This window comes from Chroicocephalus ridibundus, chromosome 11, assembly GCF_963924245.1.
Source record: "Chroicocephalus ridibundus chromosome 11, bChrRid1.1, whole genome shotgun sequence".
NCBI classification, from domain to species: Eukaryota; Metazoa; Chordata; class Aves; order Charadriiformes; family Laridae; genus Chroicocephalus; species Chroicocephalus ridibundus.
In genome coordinates this window covers 8422724-8443351 of record NC_086294.1, presented here as the reverse complement: position 1 = coordinate 8443351, position 20628 = coordinate 8422724, and the positions used below count along the sequence as shown (strand labels likewise).

At 37.8% G+C, this 20628-nt stretch overlaps 1 protein-coding gene across 2 annotated transcripts in view; it reads left to right on the top strand.

Annotated features, from left to right (window-relative positions):
- GABRG2 (gamma-aminobutyric acid type A receptor subunit gamma2) overlaps positions 1 to 20628 on the top strand; it is a 70782-nt gene that overhangs the window by 24083 nt on the left and 26071 nt on the right. For both annotated transcript variants that reach the window (XM_063349013.1, XM_063349012.1), the window contains exons 2-6: positions 1085 to 1233; positions 2815 to 2882; positions 3865 to 4085; positions 8347 to 8429; positions 9116 to 9253. In XM_063349013.1, the coding sequence (XP_063205083.1) occupies positions 1085 to 1233; positions 2815 to 2882; positions 3865 to 4085; positions 8347 to 8429; positions 9116 to 9253 (659 nt within the window). The remainder of the gene's footprint in view (positions 1 to 1084; positions 1234 to 2814; positions 2883 to 3864; positions 4086 to 8346; positions 8430 to 9115; positions 9254 to 20628) is intronic.

Genomic DNA, 20628 nt, shown 5'->3' with positions numbered 1-20628 from the left:
AAGCACGAGTTCCAGCACCCATGGGAATATACTTCTCTGTGCTCTTTCCCACTTCTATACAGATTCTGGCTGAAACAGGAAAATAATTAAATTTTCTGCCTTTGACCCATTCATACCCAAACTCCATCCACTGGCTTAAGACATCTGTAGTATCAATAAGATTTTTCACATCCAGCAGTGTTCAAACTTTGTCACAGAAGCAGGTCAGGAAAGAAGGGCACTGCCATATTATGCAAAAAACTTACAGTTGCCTAGCACCATTGAGCTGATTACCACTGACATTCTGAAATGAAAATATCTGATGATGTCATATTCTAAAGTAGTTTCTATGTTCTCCTCTGGAACTGGAGGCACGGATTTTAAGAAAACAAAATAACCATTAAGGCTAGTTTACACATTCCTGATTCCTACCTTGCCCCTTTTACTGTGCTAAGCAGGTTGAATTATACTAGATCCGCTGTCATACTGCTCAGTAGCAGAAAAAAATGGTAGACAGACTTTTTATCTCCTCTGGGTTCTTGTTAGCAAAAGTGAAAATGAAAATCATTGGCAAAAATTTGTGCTGAACTTTCCAAATGCACAATAAGCTCAAGTTCATCAGAGTAGAGAAAAGCTGTGTGACAGTTTGTTTGAATGAATCTAATTATTGGTCTTGTCAGTAATGAGTTGCATCAAATTGTTCTCTCGAAGAGAAGTAATGCAACAACACTGTGTACATACTGAGTGATATTTTGGTGGAGCGTTGCATAAGCTAAGTGACAATTAGATTTGTTTCATAACAGGTCCCACCTGAGTCAGTGAGAGAAAAAATAGGCATGCCAAAGGTGATAAGCATTGATGTTCCTTCAAATAGACAGACTATGATCTCAACTGTACAAAAAGGAAATGTTGCTAAAGTGAACTGTAACCTCAACTGTTATGTGACATCTTTACTGTGAGTCTCCTTTTAAAAAACAGGCAATTTTTCAACGTTTTGTGCAGTACTATTAAAACCTGAATTATGTGTGTATTGTCTCCAAAGAAGTTGCCTACACATTCATGTTTTTCAAGGCTTTCCATTTCTTCATTTTTATCTCTTTAACAGTTCCACCCAAAAGGGAGATGATGATTATGAAGATTACACTTCAAATAAGACTTGGGTTTTGACTCCCAAAGTCCATGAGAGTGATGTCACTCTTATTTTAAATGGCTTGCTGGAAGGATATGACAACAAGTTGAGACCTGACATAGGAGGTGTGTTGGTTTTCTTTTTAGACCACTTTTGATTAAGCTGTGAATAGAAATAATTTTCGTACCATATTATGCTACACAGGAAGCAGAATCCATTCAAACTAGTTATGAAAACAAAATACAATGCAGTAAAATATCAGTAGCATGAAAAGTAGTCATGATTTTGGAAGCTGACATAAATTAAGATTGCTAAATCTATCCTGAGACATCTAATTAGACTGTTGTGATTTGCTGAATCAGGCTGCTTATAACGATGCACCTGCATAGGAAGTTCGGAACTTAACTTCTGGGGAATGAAAAAGCAAGTTTTTATCTTCTTTGTATATCTAAGTGAGGGTGCTAGAGAATCAAAAATAATATATTGGAAACAAAGGCCAAAATGAGGATAACGCAGCCTGATCCTTGCATGATGTGATGGACACAGACAGAGCCTCTAACAGCAGCAGTTCTGCATTGACTGATGCAGCATGGGCTCTCTACATGCTCAGCAGGGCAAGAAGTGACTGGGGAATGGGGCACAGAGGAAGAGATTCACAAAACATAACTGCAGTCAAGTAAGGCCAACCTCCCTAGATTTCCTCCACAGCCACTACAAGTACATAGACCCAAGCCTGGACTCATAACGAATTCTTACTAGACTGAATCACGTTTTTCAGGAATCTTTCTCTCCACAGATTAATGAGGGAGCTAGGAGAGATAAATCTCCCTGAGTTGCTGCAAGTCAGTTTGAGAAGGCCTCATGCGTGCACAGAACAGGCAGACAATACTGCTGTAGAAGAGGATACAACAGTAATAAGATTATAGAAAAACGCAAAGAGAATTCATGGATGAGGCAGGCAGAGGAAAGCAGAGAGCAGCAAGGTTAATGAAGGAAGCTGTTTCTAACAAGTTTATAGAGGCTTATAAACTAAGGAATTTTTCACAGTGAGGGATAACATAAGTATTTAACCTTCAATGTATGTGTATGGTGTAAATTAGCAGAGGAATTTCCCTTATTCTCCCAATCCAAGAGTTTAGAGAACAGAAAGGAATTAAGCATTCATAAAAGCATCTGGCTACAATAAAGTAATTTCAAAATAAATTAACTGTTTTTCAGTCCTGTTTTAGAGCCTTGAGTATTATTTTTGCTTTGGGCTCGTGAAATTGTTATTTGCCTACAGACATCTCTGGAGGCAACAGCAGACATGTTGCATTTGGCATTATAATGTAAAACAAGAGATGGTGTTTTGTCAGATGTGTTGCAGTGACCTGACACAAAATGTACATACGCTCAGATATGACTCACTCTAGGTAACAACACTGGCTTCAGTATTTGTTTTCATAGCATATGTGAATTTGTTCTGATAGACTGTATGATATGAGAATTTGTCTCAAAGTGTCTCCAACTATTTTCAAACTGGAGACAATACTGCAAATATATTTTTATTGTATACGCACATTTAAATGTGAGGCAAACATAGCCATACAAGAGAGGTACTATAATAATCTTTTTCTTGTGTTTGACTTTCACGTAGTGGATGTTTGACTTTCACGTAGTGGACTGACTTTCACTCAGGTTACTGATTCTTGTTGTTTCCTTTACAGTTAAACCGACAGTAATTCATACTGACATGTATGTAAATAGCATTGGGCCTGTGAATGCTATCAATATGGTAGGTAAATGATTGCCCATTTTCCTACAACGTTCACTTTGTTACAAAGCCTCCATCCTTTTTGACTTTACAAAGCTTCCGTTAGTTTTAATGCTGTGCTATGCCTATATTATTTTTAAAATCTCATCATTATTATGGATGTGAGGACTATATGAGCTATGAATCTCTACAAGACAGGGTAATGGGAAACTGAGCTCTATGCTGAAAAAAATGTAATAATAATAATAGTTTTAACATACCCTCACACTTCTACGTGCTCTACTTTCAAGTGCTTTGTGACAGTTTAGCTCCTGTAAAACTGAGCTTCCAGATGGCTACGAAATAAGCAAAAACATTCACCAGTGATACTACCACTCTTGCCACCAAGAGATAAAAAGAAAAAAGCCTAGATCCTCTCTCCTCTCCTCTTTCCAAAGTTCCTACAGAAAAATATAATTATATCTCGGCACATGTGATGGAAAGTGGTACAGCCTTAGCACAATGTCTACTTTCTTGCAGTTTTTATGCATAGAAAGAAATCCCAGCTTGCTCTTTTCTATTCTATAATTCCCTTTGCAGTTTCTGGCTGCCCAGTGCTGCCAGGGAAAGTGAGATTTCACCAATTCTGATATTAACTGGGGGTCACAGGCAATTAAGGCAGCCAAATCGGCTCAATTTTTCCCGTCTTAGATCCAAGTGAATAAGTAATTGTTCTCTGACCTGATCAGGCGTGGGTTGAGGTGTGAATTAGAAAGATGTGTATACCTCTCAATTCCATCTTCGTTTCACCTGTCAGTGGGAAAACAACAGAATAAATTGTTTTTAAACAATAATTTTTGGTAAACCGTGCCCTCAAAAATTGACAAAAAATTGTTTTTTATAAGTTCTAGTACCATCTTCTGTAGTTCACATTTTTTTCATATGAAATTAAGGAAAGTATATCAGGAGTTATGTGAAATGCTGAGTGCTATGTTTTCATCAGTATTTCTGGTTAACACAACAGGAATACACAATTGATATATTTTTCGCCCAAACGTGGTATGACAGACGTCTGAAGTTCAACAGCACTATAAAAGTGCTCAGATTAAACAGCAACATGGTTGGGAAGATCTGGATACCAGATACATTTTTCCGAAATTCCAAGAAAGCTGATGCACATTGGATAACAACTCCTAATAGGATGCTCAGGATCTGGAATGACGGCAGAGTGTTGTACACACTGAGGTATTTATACCCAAATTTAATTTCAGTTTCTCTTTAGTGAATTCTGGTCATTTGATATTATCTATTTACTCACACATAGAACCCTGAAAAAGGGAAATATTTAGAAGATATCACTTGCATGCAATTTATTTTATATTGGTATATTGTCACAGTAAAGAGTTCTTCCTATAGATTGTACTGTCTTCCTCCCCAGTAGTCACATTCCTATACTAAAACGAATATAAGCATTGTTATAGCAATTCATCTTCATTTTCACGTATGTTTTATTGTTTGCCACTGGTTTCGTCCATATTGCCTTTTTTCCTTTTTATTCGGTTAAACTGATGAATCTGAAATATCCTTGAATTAAGTAGATGGTATAAAAGGGGGTATTACATACATCAAAGGCCTCTTATTCTGAATTGATTACAATTTAGCTAGATGAAGCTCCACCCTGCAAAAGCATTTCAATCCTCAAATATTTTATGAAAATAAGGATTATCATTTCGGTGGGGGTCATTTAAGGTTTAATTCAAAACCTACAGACATGCCTTGTTCCACTAAAATTTTCATGAATCTAACGTGATATGCTCATCATGTGTATAGCTTTTCTTTTAAGACAGATTACCTTTAAAAACTTTTCAATAACTAAGCTACGCGTATGCCTACATTTAAGTGTAACATGTGCACTATGTAACAACTCAAATATCGTATTCCAAATGACCATATGATACTTCCTAAATGTGAAAATCCTATGTGTATTTTTTTTACTTGTTCTTACATGTGATATATTTAGTTCTACATAAAATGTAGATAAAGACAGCAGAATATATTATATAATATATAAATTATATTATATAATTTTAAATGACATTACAGAATGGAAGATATTAGGCATAAGACCATCTACGTTTTAGACTGCATTATTTTCAAAGTGGTTTTTCTGCCTTTGTTTTATTGGGTGCCAAAACCAAAGCTTTGAAGAAAAGTACACTCATTATAATTTTAATGAATAGATTTGAAGCTTTGGTTAAGACAACCTTTTAATGTTGCCACTGTCTGAATTACAAAAAGGAGTTTTATTTCATAGTTATTTTACATTCATTACACAGTGCATCGCCAGAAGAGATAAGAGAGTGATCGGAATTGAAATACAGTGCAAATCAAAGAGTCTGATAAAGAAGATCCTAGGTCCGCTTTTGAAATGTTAAATTTAGAGTTAGACACTTTCTCTTTGGATTTCATTACATTTCTCTTAAAACCCCTCAGTTTCTCTCATGAGAAAGAGATATATCTGATAGAACTTAGAAACGGTTATCTGTTATTAATGTATACTTAGTTGTTCTAGAGAGTCACACAGAGCAAGCACCAGAATGGATTCAACCTGGATTAATCCAGAGGTGAACTGTGACAGTATCATCACAGATCTGGGATTCTGTCCTGAAGAGAAGAGGGCTCCGCAAGAGCTGGTTGATTTTCTCAATCACCTCCCCCCACACTCAAGAACAGTACATCCTGACCAGCAGGAAATCAAAGTTAGCAGGCAATCTGCGCAGATCAACATAAAGATCCTGACAAAACTCAAACATGAAAAGAACATGTACTAGGGATGGAAGCAGGGACAGGTGACCCAGGAGGAATACAGAGGTGCTGTCTTAAGACTCAGGGACAGGGTTAGAAAAGCCAAAGTTTAGCTGGAATTGAATTGACTAGGGACATGAAAGCAAGAAGGGTTTCTACACATACATCCTCAGCAAAAGGAAGACTAGGGAAAACGTGGGCGCACTGCTGAACAGGAATAGGGACCTTGTCACAAAGGACACCAAGGTATACAATCCCTTCTTTGCCTCAGTCTTTAGTGGTAAAACCCTGCCTTCAGCAATCCCAGATCCCCGAGACCAGTAGGAAAGTGGAGCAAGGAAGACTTACCTTTAGTGGAGGAGGATCAGGTATAAGCTAAATAAGTGGACATTGAGGTGGAATGAATATGCCTGAACCGTCAGGCTCAAAGGGTTGGGATGAGGGGCATGAAGGCCAACTGGAAAGCAGTCATTAGTGGTGTACTCCCCAATTTTGTACTAGGCCAATACAGTTTAACATCTTCACATCTTCATTAATGACTTGGACAATGGGACAGAGCGCACCCTCAGCATGTCCGTAGATAATACGAAAGTGTCAGGAGTGATTGGTATATCACAGGGTTCGGCTACCACTCAGAGGGATTGTAACATGCTGGAGAAATGGGCCAACGCAAATCTCATGGAGTTCAACAATGGAAAACGTTGTCCTGGGTGCCGACCAGCACCTTCCAGAAAAAGACCTGGGGATCCTGGTGGGCATTCACCATGAGCCAGTAAAGTACCCCTGAAGCAAAGGCAAACAGGATCCTGGACTGCATTAGGAAGTCAGCAGGTCAATGGAGATGATCTTTCTCCTCTGTCTAGTACTAGTGAGACACACCTGGAGTGCTGGGTCCTGTGCTAGGCTCCCCAGTACCAGAGGGTTATGAGATTACTGGAGCAAGTGCAGTGAAGGCCCACTAAGATGCTGAAGGGCAGGGAGCGTCTGATGCGCAAGGAGAGGCTGAGGGACCTGGGACTGTTCAGCCTAGAGAAGAGAAGGCTTGGGGGATCTTATCAATGTGTGTACTGTAGGGGGGGAGGTAAAGAAGGCAGGGGGATGGAAGAGATAAAGAAGGCAAAGACAATCTTCTCAGTGCTATCCCGTTATATGACCGGAGGCAATGGGCACAAACTGAAGAACAGGAATTTCTTTTTAAACATAAGAAGGAGCTTTTTTACTGGGAGAATGGTCAAATGGTGGAACAGGTTGTCCATAAAACTCCAAGCTTGGAGATATTCAAAGCCTGGACTGTGCTTTGTGCTGGTGAATGAAATCGACTCAATTCCACAGAGCAAACAAATAAAAAACCAGCAGTAAATCTGAGCCTATCCCAAATTCAAACAGTGTTATTCACCAGAAAAAAGGCAATATCAAAGCAAGAACTTAATCATTTTTTGGATCCATATTATGATTATTTTGAAATGAAACTGAAGATGATGGAAATGAGAAGAGAAAGAAAGGTTAGCGCACAGAGTCAGTTCTCCTTCTGTGTCACAAACAGAACTTCCTTTAGTTTCAAAAGAAATTAGATTTGTTCCCAAATCCCTAATGCAGAGAACTTTCCTTTTGATGCCATTAAGTTGGTGACTAGTGGTCACAGGATCCCTCTGCATCCCACAGTGCGAGACTCGGGGAGTCATTTGCATGCAGCACCTACATGCAAGAGTCAGGAGACAAACCCAGCTCACAGCATTGCTCATTTGGACACCCGGGAATCATCAAAGACCATAAACCTATGGTTTTCCTAGAGACTCATGGAACAAATAAACATCACTCGGCTCTTTTTTTTTTCTTCTCCTTTTCCTTTTTCCCCCTCTCCTCCTCCCTCCTCCCCAAAGTCTAAGTATCGCGCTGCTCATGGCAGGGCCAGGGCTATGTATAGACTAGCAACAATGAAGGGACTGAATGAAAAATGGTAGAGTTTTTAGCATGCACATCAGGGGATACATCTCATCTGATTTTGGATTTCTAAAAGTACATGTCTCTCCCTGATCTACAGCACCTATACCACCTGAGTTATCATGGAGACTCTCCTGATATTCAGTGGAGAGAAACACCTTTCGGTACATTTTTCTTCTGATTTAATTTAAACGTCTTATTTTGGAATGAAATGAAGTATATCCTCAGAGCGCCTTTCCACCAGCTATGAAGGAAGTCTAGATGGCTGTCTTGGATGTAGATGTCTAAATCTGGAGTCTCATCCATCATTTCTGAAATAGCATTTTTGTCACGTAAAATACATTTCCCTAGTGCATTATGGCATGTTGTGACACAGAGATTCGTCACTGCTTATGAGATGACCTGTATATCTACTTATGGATTTGCCAGTCATGAGTAATGCTGCCATTTCAGATGCATAGCAACAGAACTTTAATACCTTATTCTATTACACAGTCCAGAAAGTAGATTATCAGGGCCTTCATAACCAAAAAAGAAACACTGCTTATCAGTAACTACGATGTCTTCCTATGCTTGGAATATCCAAATTAATACAAACACGTCAATAGTTTACTTTTGTTTCTCTATATATTTATTATATACTTGCATATTTCATAGTCAGGTTCCATAGCAGTAAGAATCTCGTTTTACTTGCCATGATGTAGCTTTCAGGATAAACTTCTCAAGTATGTTCTGTATATCCTGATCCCTTTCTCCTCAGGCTGACAATTGATGCTGAATGTCAGCTACAGTTACACAACTTCCCAATGGATGCCCATTCCTGCCCCTTGGAATTTTCAAGCTGTAAGTAACATGTTTAGAAATATCCCTTTTCTGACCTTCGCTGAAGCCCTTATTATAAATTTATATTTATATACTTAAGAGTCAGTGAGGGTTTTGTTGTTAAGTAGAACCATATTCCAATGGTTTTCAGTTTTATTTTGACCTTGTTTTCAAGCACCTGAATCGTATATCTTCACAAATATAACCGAAGAAGGAATGCTATATAAAATTTGCTACAATTTCTGGGACCTATGCTTATATCTTAGCATAACAGTAGAAATTCATACTTTCAGCATCAAAGCCTGATACTTTCTGCACATGGGTGTTTTACTATTGCAATAGCTGGAGTCAAGAGCTTGATGTTTTGCAGTCAGGTCAAGGTGTGAATTCCTGGTCCAGCTGCGGACTTTTGAGGCATAATTGAAGGATGGGCAAAATTGCATTCCTGTTGGGTCCACAAAAGTGGAAAACTCATTTTTGAAAAATTTATCTCAAGTGCTATTTTACTTTATAATAAATAAAATAAAATGTGACATTAAGTAAAATGCATTACTAAGTAACTTGAGAAAAACCTATCTATAATTTACTTCAATGTGCTTGTCCAGTTTTTTCTAGAAATAGAAAATAGTGTTTTTACTCCCTAAAGTACACTAAAATCCTAGCAATCACTATGAAACAAAGCATTCTGTATTTTCCATTGCAATAAGATGGCTACCCAAGAGAAGAGATCATTTACCAATGGAAGCGCAGCTCAGTGGAAGTGGGGGACACCAGGTCCTGGAGGCTTTACCAGTTCTCCTTTACAGGATTAAGAAATACAACTGAGGTGGTGAAGACTACTTCAGGTAAGACAACTGATCTGTTTACCTTCAGATTCATTTAGGGTTTTATTAACAGAAAGAAAAGAAGAAAGATATCTCTGCTTAGAACTTAGCATTGGCACTTCACTGAACAATTACAGACTTTTAAATACCTGTGGAACCATCCAGGCATTAGTATTTCTGAAGAACTCCTCACAGGAAGTAAAATAAGTTGTTTTCTACTGTCCATTCTTGTCCTCCAAGAAACACCTAGAGCTGTCAGGAGAAAGCCACTCCTACAAGGTCTGTGAGGGCAAGGGAATTTCCTATCCTGCTTCAGTGTAGAAAGCAGCACAGCTGAGCCACTAAATGATAATCTTATACTGAATTGAATATTTTACAATCCCCTTTTAGCTTCCAGAAACAGAAAGCAGGCCTGAACAGAAATTAAATTTGAAGTCCCAGCTTCTTACTACAGCAGCTCCAAGTTTATTATGTCCCTTAAAACAGGGCAGATTCCATTCTCATTAAAGAGAACAGCCTTACAAATCAGTCTTTCAGATGATTTTCCTGCATATTTCTATCTCCTTGGAAACAAGTAATGGAATTTAAAATGATAAATGAGGAAGTACTCAGTGCTTAATAGAAAAAAGCAATTTTAACCCTACTAACTAAGCAGGAAAATACATTCTTCTAGATATATATATTGTTTTATTTCTCAGTGGAAAGAAAATCAGTGAATATGAGAAAGGATGTAAAGAGGAATTGCATATTAATATTCTTGTACGTGCATGATATGCCTTGTCTTTGATTTCTTACTTTCAAAAAGAACAGTGAAATGAAAGCAATTTTTCTTTTCAGTTTACATTTGATTTTTACCTTATCTTATTGTTCTGGCAAATATATTGATTTAAATTCAGACCTCTGTGTTAATTCTGACTTCAGAAATATCCCCATCCGTATTATTTCTAAAAGGTCAGCATTGCTGTTATATTGAAAAGGAGAGTGAGATACGCTAGAGTTCAGAGGAGCATGCTGTGCATTACCCTGGAGTGCAAACAAAGAGGCTGAGACTTAATTCAAGTCCCAACTCCTGAATCACTGGACATTAAGCACCAATGACATGTTCAGTCTTATGAGCAGAGCAAAAACGGAATGAAGCCTCGCAGCTGTAGCCACATTTGCCTTATGGCATCTTCTGCCATTTTGGCTGAGGGAGATATTTAGTCATCTATTCAAGAAAGCATTTGACCTTTTTCATTTTGCCAGGAAAACAAAAATAAAGGTGCAAAAGAGGACAAGAGAGCAGCATGTGTGCAAGCCAAAGCTGCTAATAATCGCCATTACACATGACATGGTGGAATTGCTCTCAAAGCAATCATAAAAAGAGCAATACATCTCACCTCAGGCTGCCCCTGCAACAGGCAAAGCACAAAAGGCAGCAGTGTACCCGAGTGTGGTCTAAGGTCTCATCCTGCCCAGGTTCAGAACTAACTTTATTTCTGCCTTAATTTGAGTTTCTTTTATTTCCACTTTTTCTTTCCTTTTCTGTTTAAGCCATCCTCTAACGAGCTTTTTTTTTGGCCAGAGATAGAAAGTAATAAAATCTTAACATGCTACAAGCTCCAGATCCACTGATTTCAGCACATCTTGCACTTGTGAATGAAAAATGCTCTCTCATGTTCCGCCAATGTGAAGAAGGTGCACACTGGGAAACAAAGAGTAAAACACAGAAAGCAAAAAGATACTTTCCTATGCAAAGAAAACCTTTTCTTTTTTCAGGGGATAGCCATTCAAGCTTCTAGTACTCACCTGGCATACTACCATAGTGTTGCATCAGTAGTTTTTAGTATGATAACACACACCAGCCCTTTTAATTTGCTTTAAAAAAAAAAGTAATTAGCAGCTAGCATACACTTTAAAGCAGCAGAGAGTCACTCTAGTCATCACTCGATTCCTAAGAAGAAATACTTGTGAAAGCTACTCAGCCTGCTGAGCTGCTTTCACATACCTGCTGAGTATAAAAACTTGGAAAACATGTCCTGTGCACATATTTCTTTTGCTGCAGTTATCTTATATTTCAATTTCCTTGCTCCTCTTGTTTTTATGACCACAGATACGCAAGAAAATTGGATTTGATTTTGATCTAGGGGCAGTATTAAATAATTAGAGTGTGAGGGGAAAAAATTAGCCAGCAACAACAGGGCTTGTCTCAAGTCTGGTGTATCTCCTACAAATATTTTGCTAAAGCTGGCAGAGCCCAAAGAGTGTTCAATGCTTACTTAAATGCCTTATTAGCATACTGGGAACTACATTAAGTCAAGTATTCGTCAGCCAACCCCATACTCTCTTTTTACCTATAATTACTCTCTTACATGCACACATTTTCAATAGAGTTTCCCCAAAAGAAAAGATGAGAAAATTTTTCCAAGCTTATAGATTTGTTAGCAACCTATGTGCAGCCTGAGTAGAAAAGTTTGAAATGTACAAATACAAATTTGTGCAAGTACAAATGTTTGAATGCCCATATAGCCAAAAGGAGGCAATGGAAAGATTACTGAGAAGCTGGAGAGAGGACTATACTATACTTCCAAAAAACTCTTCCACAAAATTTAGATGGCAGCAGAAACCAGAGAAATCTGAACACAAGAAGGAGGAATTAGAGAATATGAGATTGAACAGTTACCGAAGAGAAGGAGCCTGGGAGTACCGTTAAGACATTTGAAACTGGAGTAAACTTTCCATATCTGCATTTACTCCATTTCAAAACAAACCCTTGTTTCCAGCTTCATGCCTCCCAGTGACTAACACATCCTAGTCCTCGAGGGCTGTGCTTGCTTGGTGACTGGAGCAGAGAAGAGAATCAGAAAGGATGGCTGAGACTTGGTAATTACAAACTCTGTTACCTCTCTTTCTGTCATGCCATAGCTGAACATTTGAGATCTGGGCTGAGTTATGGGCAGAGAAGGACAAGGATTGTTTGAGTGTAAGCTCCATAAGATCTGACAGACTTGCTGAAGTGACATTTATCTTCTGCTCTTCCTTTGCATGTACTACAGAGATATAAGATTAACCGAAAGGGCCAGATGTCAGAATTCTGTCCTTGATCACTTAGCGAATCCCAACAACAGCAGAAAAAAGCAACTGGAATATTACAAATCATCCTGGTCTTTTTCTCTTATTTGAAATGAGTCATCCTGAATTGCCAGCTTGTTTCTCTCCCAACTGAATATTCACATGTGACTAATTTTCTTCGAAAGCCACAGATCAAGCAATAAGAAATGACTTAGCTAATGGAATCCACTGTCCATGAATAGAGCGGACTGTTAGGAAAAGTTAACTCTAAACCTTCTACCCTATGAATACTTCATTAAATAACCTGTACATTTAATAATATATTGCCTGTATAAATTTTTTGCTTTTTCACTACAACCTATGCTGTGTAAACAGCAGTGGTTTAGTTCAGATTATTTGCAATAAAGTGCACGTTAAGACACAATATCATCTGAGTTATGTAAACTACTATAGTTGACCAAACACACTTACAAGCTCAGATGGGTTTAAGGAATTATTGTATTATTGAAGTATGTCCATAATCACTGCTCTAACAGTGCGTGTCACAGTCATTTATTAAGAAACTACCATTTCTGCTGTGTAACCTTTTTGCTTACAGTATAAGGCCCCATCCGCTGAATGGTTGTGAGATTCTCCAATAAAAAAGGGATGAACTAACGGAAAAGCCTAGAGAATAAAAATTCACCAACTCCTGAAATTTGGATGGATGCTGCCCTGAGTAGTCCTTACAAAGAAAGCATAAGATTTACAAAATCCTACCTCAAACCTAGTGCTGCGGTTGACTACTAAAGCCAGTTGCTTTACTGACATGTTCAGAGTTCATGTTATACTTACAAAGTCTCTAGTTATTAAAGGGTGTGTAATTTATTAGACACATGGTCTATATAAGGGACAAATGTAAAACTCACTGGCAAATGTGGCAGAAAGTGGACACAGCACAAAAAGAAAGAGAGTTATATCATACAATAAGTGGCAATCACTGCTCTAGCACTGGATGTACTTTTCCGTCCTCCATATTGTCATTTAGTATTGCACGATACATTTAATTCAAATGAATGTCAGTTCTTCTTTTTTGCTTTAAAAGCTATTCTATATCTGGTTTCTGACCTTTTATATTCACTGTGGATTAAAAATAAGAAACAAATTAGGTGAGAAAATAGTCCAGCAAGTCCACCACTTGTGAATCACATCAGAAAATGCAGATATTCTTCACTTTTTTTGAGGTCAAAATGAAAATCGTGTTACAGAACAAAAGGTGTCTATTGTTTAGGAGGGACTTCAAGGAAGGTTTTGTAGAGAACTCTCTCAACTCAGATTTGACTAGTGAGAATGATAAGCTTTATTTTTTCTGATTGTTAATGCAATGCAACAAGTGATACAGAAATATAAGATTATCAAAATGTAATGCACAAGTGGATGACACTGATCAGGGAAATGTTGCACTTAGGGATCAGGAAAATAGGAAAATTCCAAAAATTCAATTAGTTACTTCAAATAAAGAGAGATTGTAGGAAGGAAATAATCAAATGCACCAATATAAAAAAATTCAGTAGTTATGTAAAAAAAAAATTCTGGGGGCTGTAGACAAGCACACGAGGATAGAGAAAGTGATACTGTTGCAAGAAAACACCTTTTCTGGGATGCATTACTCTGAGTGTTTTGTGTAAACTTGGGAGGAATAGTCACTGTTCTACTCTATGAAAAAGTGCACTCAAACGGTTGCTGCATTCTGCTTGATTAAAAAAAAGAGTTCACTTTTAAATGCAACATTTTAACAGGGGTGTGCAGGAAAGTATAATAAGCAAAGGGTTTAGAAAACATGAGCTATGGAAATATTTGGAAGCATAGAACTAGTCTGGAAGAAAATATAATTGGTGATCAAAGGAGTAAAACAAACATCATATTTTTAAACCATTACAATAATCAGCACTAGTGTATACTATTTAGGAAGACTGCAAAACCCCTAAAATCAGAGCTTTTATGAAATCACACCTCAGAGCAGGAGGAAAGGACTAGCTTATATCTTGAAATTCTTCCTGTCAATAAGTTTCCATGAATTTCATAAAAATTACTAGATAAACTGCATTTCTACTCACTATTCTAATGTTTTCAAATGTACAAAATACTGTACTATGCAAAACAGTTTGTGAATGTGTAATTATTCAGGACAGATGGAGCTTCTGGTATTCCCAGTTCATTTCTATGACGGGGTAGTTCCTTTTTTAGACCACACATTGCCTATTGCTTATCACAGAATCCATCCCGAATTTTTAATTAGATACAAAGGCATTATAAGAATAATCAATAAATAGCAATTCAACAAGCTGCACAGGATCCACGAAACTGGTGAGCCAATACTTGTAAATTCCTTTTTATTTTCTTCCTGCTCTGTGTTTTACAAAGCTAATCAGAGATGTGCAGTAGAGACGGTGCATTGCTTATAACTGATAAACAGTGTCAAATTGGTAATGAAATATTTTATCTTGCTATGCATCTATTAAGCCACATAAATGGATCTGGTTCTGGTTTCTGTTTTATCAGGAAAATGTCATGAAAGCTACTACGTTGTGGAAGAGGATGTATTTGCATACTTCATTTTAATGTTGTTATTGTAATGAATTGAACTGTGGGCAGGTCTGCAGGATGCCCCATCCCTGGAGGTGTTCAAGGCCAGGCCGGATGGGGCTTTGAGCAGCCTGGTCTAGTGGGAGGTGTCCCTGACCAGGGCAGGGGGGTTGGAACTAGGTGATCTTTAAGGTCCCTTGCAACTCCTTCCAAACACACTTTGTATCCACTTTGCAGAGGAGCAAATGATGACACAAGCTTTAAGTCAGAAAACCCAGCCTATTATTAAATTGTTCTGTGTATCCGTATTGTTCTCTTTATAGTTTAGGAAGGTATTTATCTCAATATCCTTGTTTTTTGAAAAGCTATATTAAATTATCGCCTTACACATACTTGCTAAAAGTCTGTCTTGTCTCTGTAGGACAGGGAAACATTTAAAGCAGTAGGCAGACACAATGGACTGAAAGGCCTATTTTTCTGTTTGCTGTTTCAAAGGAAATCCTCAGCTCTAAATTAATATCCTTAAGATAATCCTAAAATATCTTAATGGCTACACCTAACGGCTAGGAGATTTTACTCCTCATATAAATATTCTTGTCACCTGTCTAGAAAGAGAGCACCAGGGAGCATTTTTGATTATAAATTATTCCTTTTTAAAATTTTTTTATTTAAAGTCTCCCCTATTTTAAGTCACATGAACCGCCGTTTATCATCACTGTACCCAAGATATCATTATTTGAAAGAAAATACAGGAGGAGCAGAGTTATTTAACTTTCATATACCCCCATTATGAAGGGTTTTCTGTGAGGAGAAGGATTTTTGTTTTGGTGGTAGCTTACAACAGCTTGATACTGCTGTCAGAATAAAACCAGTCTAAGGTAACTACTCCTGCATATTTTTTTGAAGGACAATGAATAACAGATTTATCAAATATGAATAATGAACTTTTCTCAAATAATCCAGATAGTCCTATTTGTTCAGTCATTCATCAAATCATAGCAGTTAAGGAACTTTGCTAAAGTTATAACTGTTGAAAAGGATTAGTCTGCTTCTCAGGCTCATGTCTTTAAAGAGTAAAGATGTAATACAATTCCCTCCACATACCTGTTTTATACTCCACATTTTCTCATCCAACTTGGCTAATTGTGTGGCAAATGAGCATTTATAGATGAATTCACATGATTGCATAAATTCAGTAGGCAGGCTCCTTGGTTCCTCGCTGTCATGCAGACATCCAAGACCTACGTACATGCACTTTTTCAGAACAGCAAAATCAGAACACCTTAGAACCATTTATCCCTATATAATCCCTGTGAGGCAGACATGACAACAGGAATAAGCTGAAGGCTTCCTGAGAAACTGAACAATGAGCTGTAGACAAGAGGGACAGAGACCTCTCCCAGAATGGCTGGGAAGCACTTGAGTCAACTGTATTTGAGTGTCTTCTGTACTGGCTGCTTCAGCCCTTGGCAACACCCTGAAAGACCTGAGAAAATCTGTACAGCTGCCTTCCCACTTTCTTTATTCATCCAAACACCTCCCTGTTCATCATCTGGTCTGTAGTTGGTTTTGAAATCACTATGGTCCTATTCCTGTGACAGTAGAGCAATAGGAAAATCCATGCCACCTTAACAGTATAGGCCGAGGAGCAGGGATTTAACACAAATGACAAATCCAACAAGAAAGCCTGTGGGTCCAAGTAATAGATATAATTAATAGCTGGTTTTGGCCTGTTTTCCTGCTCCACGCTCAGTTATGAACACAATAAAAAAGATATTTCCAGTTTATGTGGCAAGTGTGGTTGCACCCATGTGAATCGTTTCCGTAATGTTGTTAGCTGCTGTAAGACTTCTTGGGCAGAGCTTGCTGGTACGCAGTGAGACACACCAAGCCATGGTAGTAGTGACTGCGAGTGAGGATTGAACGGCCATCACTGCTTTGGTGTTGATGCAAAAAAGCATCCAGAGCACAAACACTCCTTAACTTTTCTGTCTCTTGCACAGTGATGTGCTAGATCTTTGTGGTTTAATGGGCAGGAAAAAAAAATCGCTATTCCTGTTGAATCAATATATTTAAAATTCTTACAGACTGAAAGAATCTGACTTTTCTGTTGAGGTTTGTATCTGTATAGCTTCAGGTTTAAGCATTCAAGTTCACCTGCTTCTAACTAATCACATAAAGAGTTGAAAGGCCCTTTGATGATTATTTTTTATCTTTTGTGAGGAGTTAAAGGCTTTCTTAAAATTCCAGTGACAGTAATTCAGCCCTTTTTTACTCTCAGTTTTTCCTATGCTCAATGTCAACTGAGTCACCCCAGGAAAGTAAAATCACGACCATCCCTGAAGAAAAGGGTTGTTGGGGCCTGAATCCTCTTTCAACCCACACCAGCATGACTTCCCAATTAAACAAAGACTCTTGAGAGTCAAGTTTATTTTTCTGAGTTTGTCTTTCTGAAGGTTTGCCGTATCTGAAAGCATAGCTGGCTTCAGTTTAAACTGAGCTTTAGAAAGGTCAGGTAAGGATAAAAAGGCTTAATATACAAGTAACCAGAGAATAAGGGATAATGTGGAATCTTATAAGCATTTCCACTGGATCTAGTGCAGGGTAATTGCAAAAGCACAGATGTTAAAAGCAAGATTGGTTTTGTAATAAATATAGTTTCATAGGTATAACAGAACAGCGGCTTTAAGAAATAATATTTGTTCATTTAACAGCAAGAAAATAATTATATCTTTTAGGAAATTTAAATAATTTAAAAAGAAATAAAAAGCATAATTTTGAATTTTTTAAATTTTAGGATAAAATAAGCAAATTAACAAAGTGACTCTATGTCTTAGAGCCTCTCCTGCAAATAACTAAGCATACAAATTTTTGTGATACCTCTAATGCCCCACGAATGTATTTTCATATGAACTGATGAATCTTTGACACACAAAGCATATTAACATCCCATCTCCCTTTGTAATTCCTGTTTGGTAATGAAATCATCCTATGGCATCCACTGATTGACTTCCACAGAAACTGTTGCAATATCACAAGAGAAAATCACTATGATTCCACACTTTGCAACTGGAACTAGATCTAATTATAATGAGTTGTGGTGAGAAATCTTTGGTTCAAAAGGATTAGACACAATGGCTTAGTAGTTAAAAAACAATGTATATTCACAATTATTTTAGCATTAAAATAATTCTGAATATTGAGCATTTTCAGAAGATTTTTCTTCATAGTGAATAAGTATGTTCAAAATATTGATTTAAATAAATGTTTTATTGTGCTGCTTAAATAATTAAACTTCAAACAATCCTGTGATAAACTGGAGGGCTCCTGAGCACTTCAGCCTTTTGGCTGTAGAGTCACAATGTAACCTTTGGGACCTGTAAATTGATCAGCATAGCACTGACGGTAGATTTCCTCACTGATTTTTCACTTCCAGACACTTTTTGTGTTCAAAAACTGTTTGTAGTACAAATATTTTAAGAAAATTTCTTTCACATTTTTTTTCCCTTTATTACCATCTTCCTGCTCCTTCAATGGAGAAAAACAAATTCATCAAGGATGTTTGAAGGTGAGGACAGCTTGATGTTCATTATGTGTATAGTGTAGGGATAGTTCATTTGAAGTAAGTTCGGATATGCCTGGGGCACATATATGTCCTAAATAATAAACATAGGCCTCTAAGGCAGTTCTTATACAGTTAAATCCCTTCAGTTTGCAAGTGCAATTTCTAGCTTCTCAATCGCATGTCATTACATAGCATTTTTAGTAACCAACTTATCTAAGATGCTGTTTGGTGGGGGAGGTTGTCACTGTATTTGAATAGACATAATTGAAAGACGGAGTGGAAGTAAGACATACAAGTTTGTGTAACAAGAGCATCTGAGTCAGGCGGCATCAATGGGAGCTAATAATACTCAAATAGAGCCAACTATCCCATGTAAAAAGCAAATGAAACTAATTAACACCACTAAGTTTAAAGAGACCTTCCCAGGGAGCTTTGATTTTTATTTTTTTTGTATCAAATGAAATAGGAGAAACAGAAAGAAAATAGACTAGGGTGTTAAATGAAAATATGTATAGTATGTACAAACTTCTAAACTCTCTGCAGTACACTGTGATTATAAAACGTTCTACTTACATTTTTAGATACGTTATCTACAATTCCATAAAACTATCCTATAATGTTGACAACATATTCTCACAGAGGAATACAGTATCATAAGCTCTAGAAGTGGGTCCATGTGAACCTCATGAGTTTAACAAGGCGAAGTACAGGGTCCTGCACCTGTGTCAGGGCAACCCCCAGTATCAATACAGGCTGGGGGATGGAGGGATTGAGAGCAGCCCTGCCAAGGAGGATTTGGGTGTACCGGTGGATGAAAAGACGGACATGAGCCAACAATGCGCGCTCACAGTCCAGAAAGCCAACTGCATCCTGGGCTGCATCAACAGCAGCGTGGCCAGCAGGTCAAGGGAGGTGATTCTGCCCTTCTACTCTGCTCTGGTGAGACCCCACCTGGAGTACTGTGTCCAGCTCTGGGGCCCTCAGCATAGGAAAGACATGGACCTGTTGGACAGGGTCCAGAGAAGGGCCACAAAGATGATCAGGGGGCTGGAGCACCTCTCCTATGAGGACAGGCTGAGAGAGTTGGGGTTGTTCAGCCTGGAGAACAGAACGCTCCAGGGAGACCTTATAGCAGCCTTTCAACACTTAAAGGGGGCTTATAAGACAGATGGAGACAAACTTTTTAGCAGGGCCTGTTGTGATAGGTCAAAGGGTAATGGTTTTAAACTAAAAGGGTAGATTCAGACTAGATATAAGGAATCAGTTCTTTACTGTGAGGGTGGTGAGACACTGGCACAGGTTGCCCAGTGAAACGGTCAATGCCCCATCCCTGGAAACATTCAAGGTCAGGTTGGAGGGGGCTCTGAGCAACCTGATCTAGCTGAAGATGTCCCTGATCGTTGCAGGGGGTTGGACTAGATAACCTTTAAAGGTCACCTCCAACCCAAACTATTCTATGATAATGTTAAGCATGGCAGTAATGTTCAAATATTTGTCATTATCATTTTATGTTTCACAAACATTAACTCCCTCATTTTTATTAGTAAAACAAATTCTTAATTGTAAATAGTGTGTGTTTTAGCATTGCCTTTTTAAACAAGGCGTAATCGTCCTCATTTCGATGTACATTATAGAAGCTATAAATATGCCACTTATCTCAAAAAGTGATACAGTCTATTAAGTGAGTTCTTTGCTACTCTCAAGAAGACTGCATAATTAAGGCTAAAGAGCTCCAGGATAAAATTTATGTAATATTACTTTCTTGTATCATGCCCTACATAAGAGAATTTTGAAATATTTTTCAAGATTTAATGCATAAAGTACCACAACACCCTTTGTGTGTCTTAATGCTAGTGACTAGCCATAATTTCTACGATAGTGAAATTTTTATCCAAGATCAGGGTTGCTAGCTCTTGGTAATACAACTAAACAACATATAAACTGTTTCATGTTGAGAGCTGCTTGGAGAACTTTGTTTACACCTGGGTTCATATTTTCAAACATTCACTTTGTTTAGAAAGGTGTTCACATAGAGTTGTTAGGATCAAGAAACAGGGAAGAAACAACATCAGTAAAACGTATTTTTCAAAAACTACCATCAGTCATCTTCTTTTGAACTTATTTTACTTCTAGAAATAATAAAATGTTTAAAATTCATCTGGCTGGGAACTGTTGAAATGCAATTTGAGAACACTGATGTCATTTCCACGGTAAA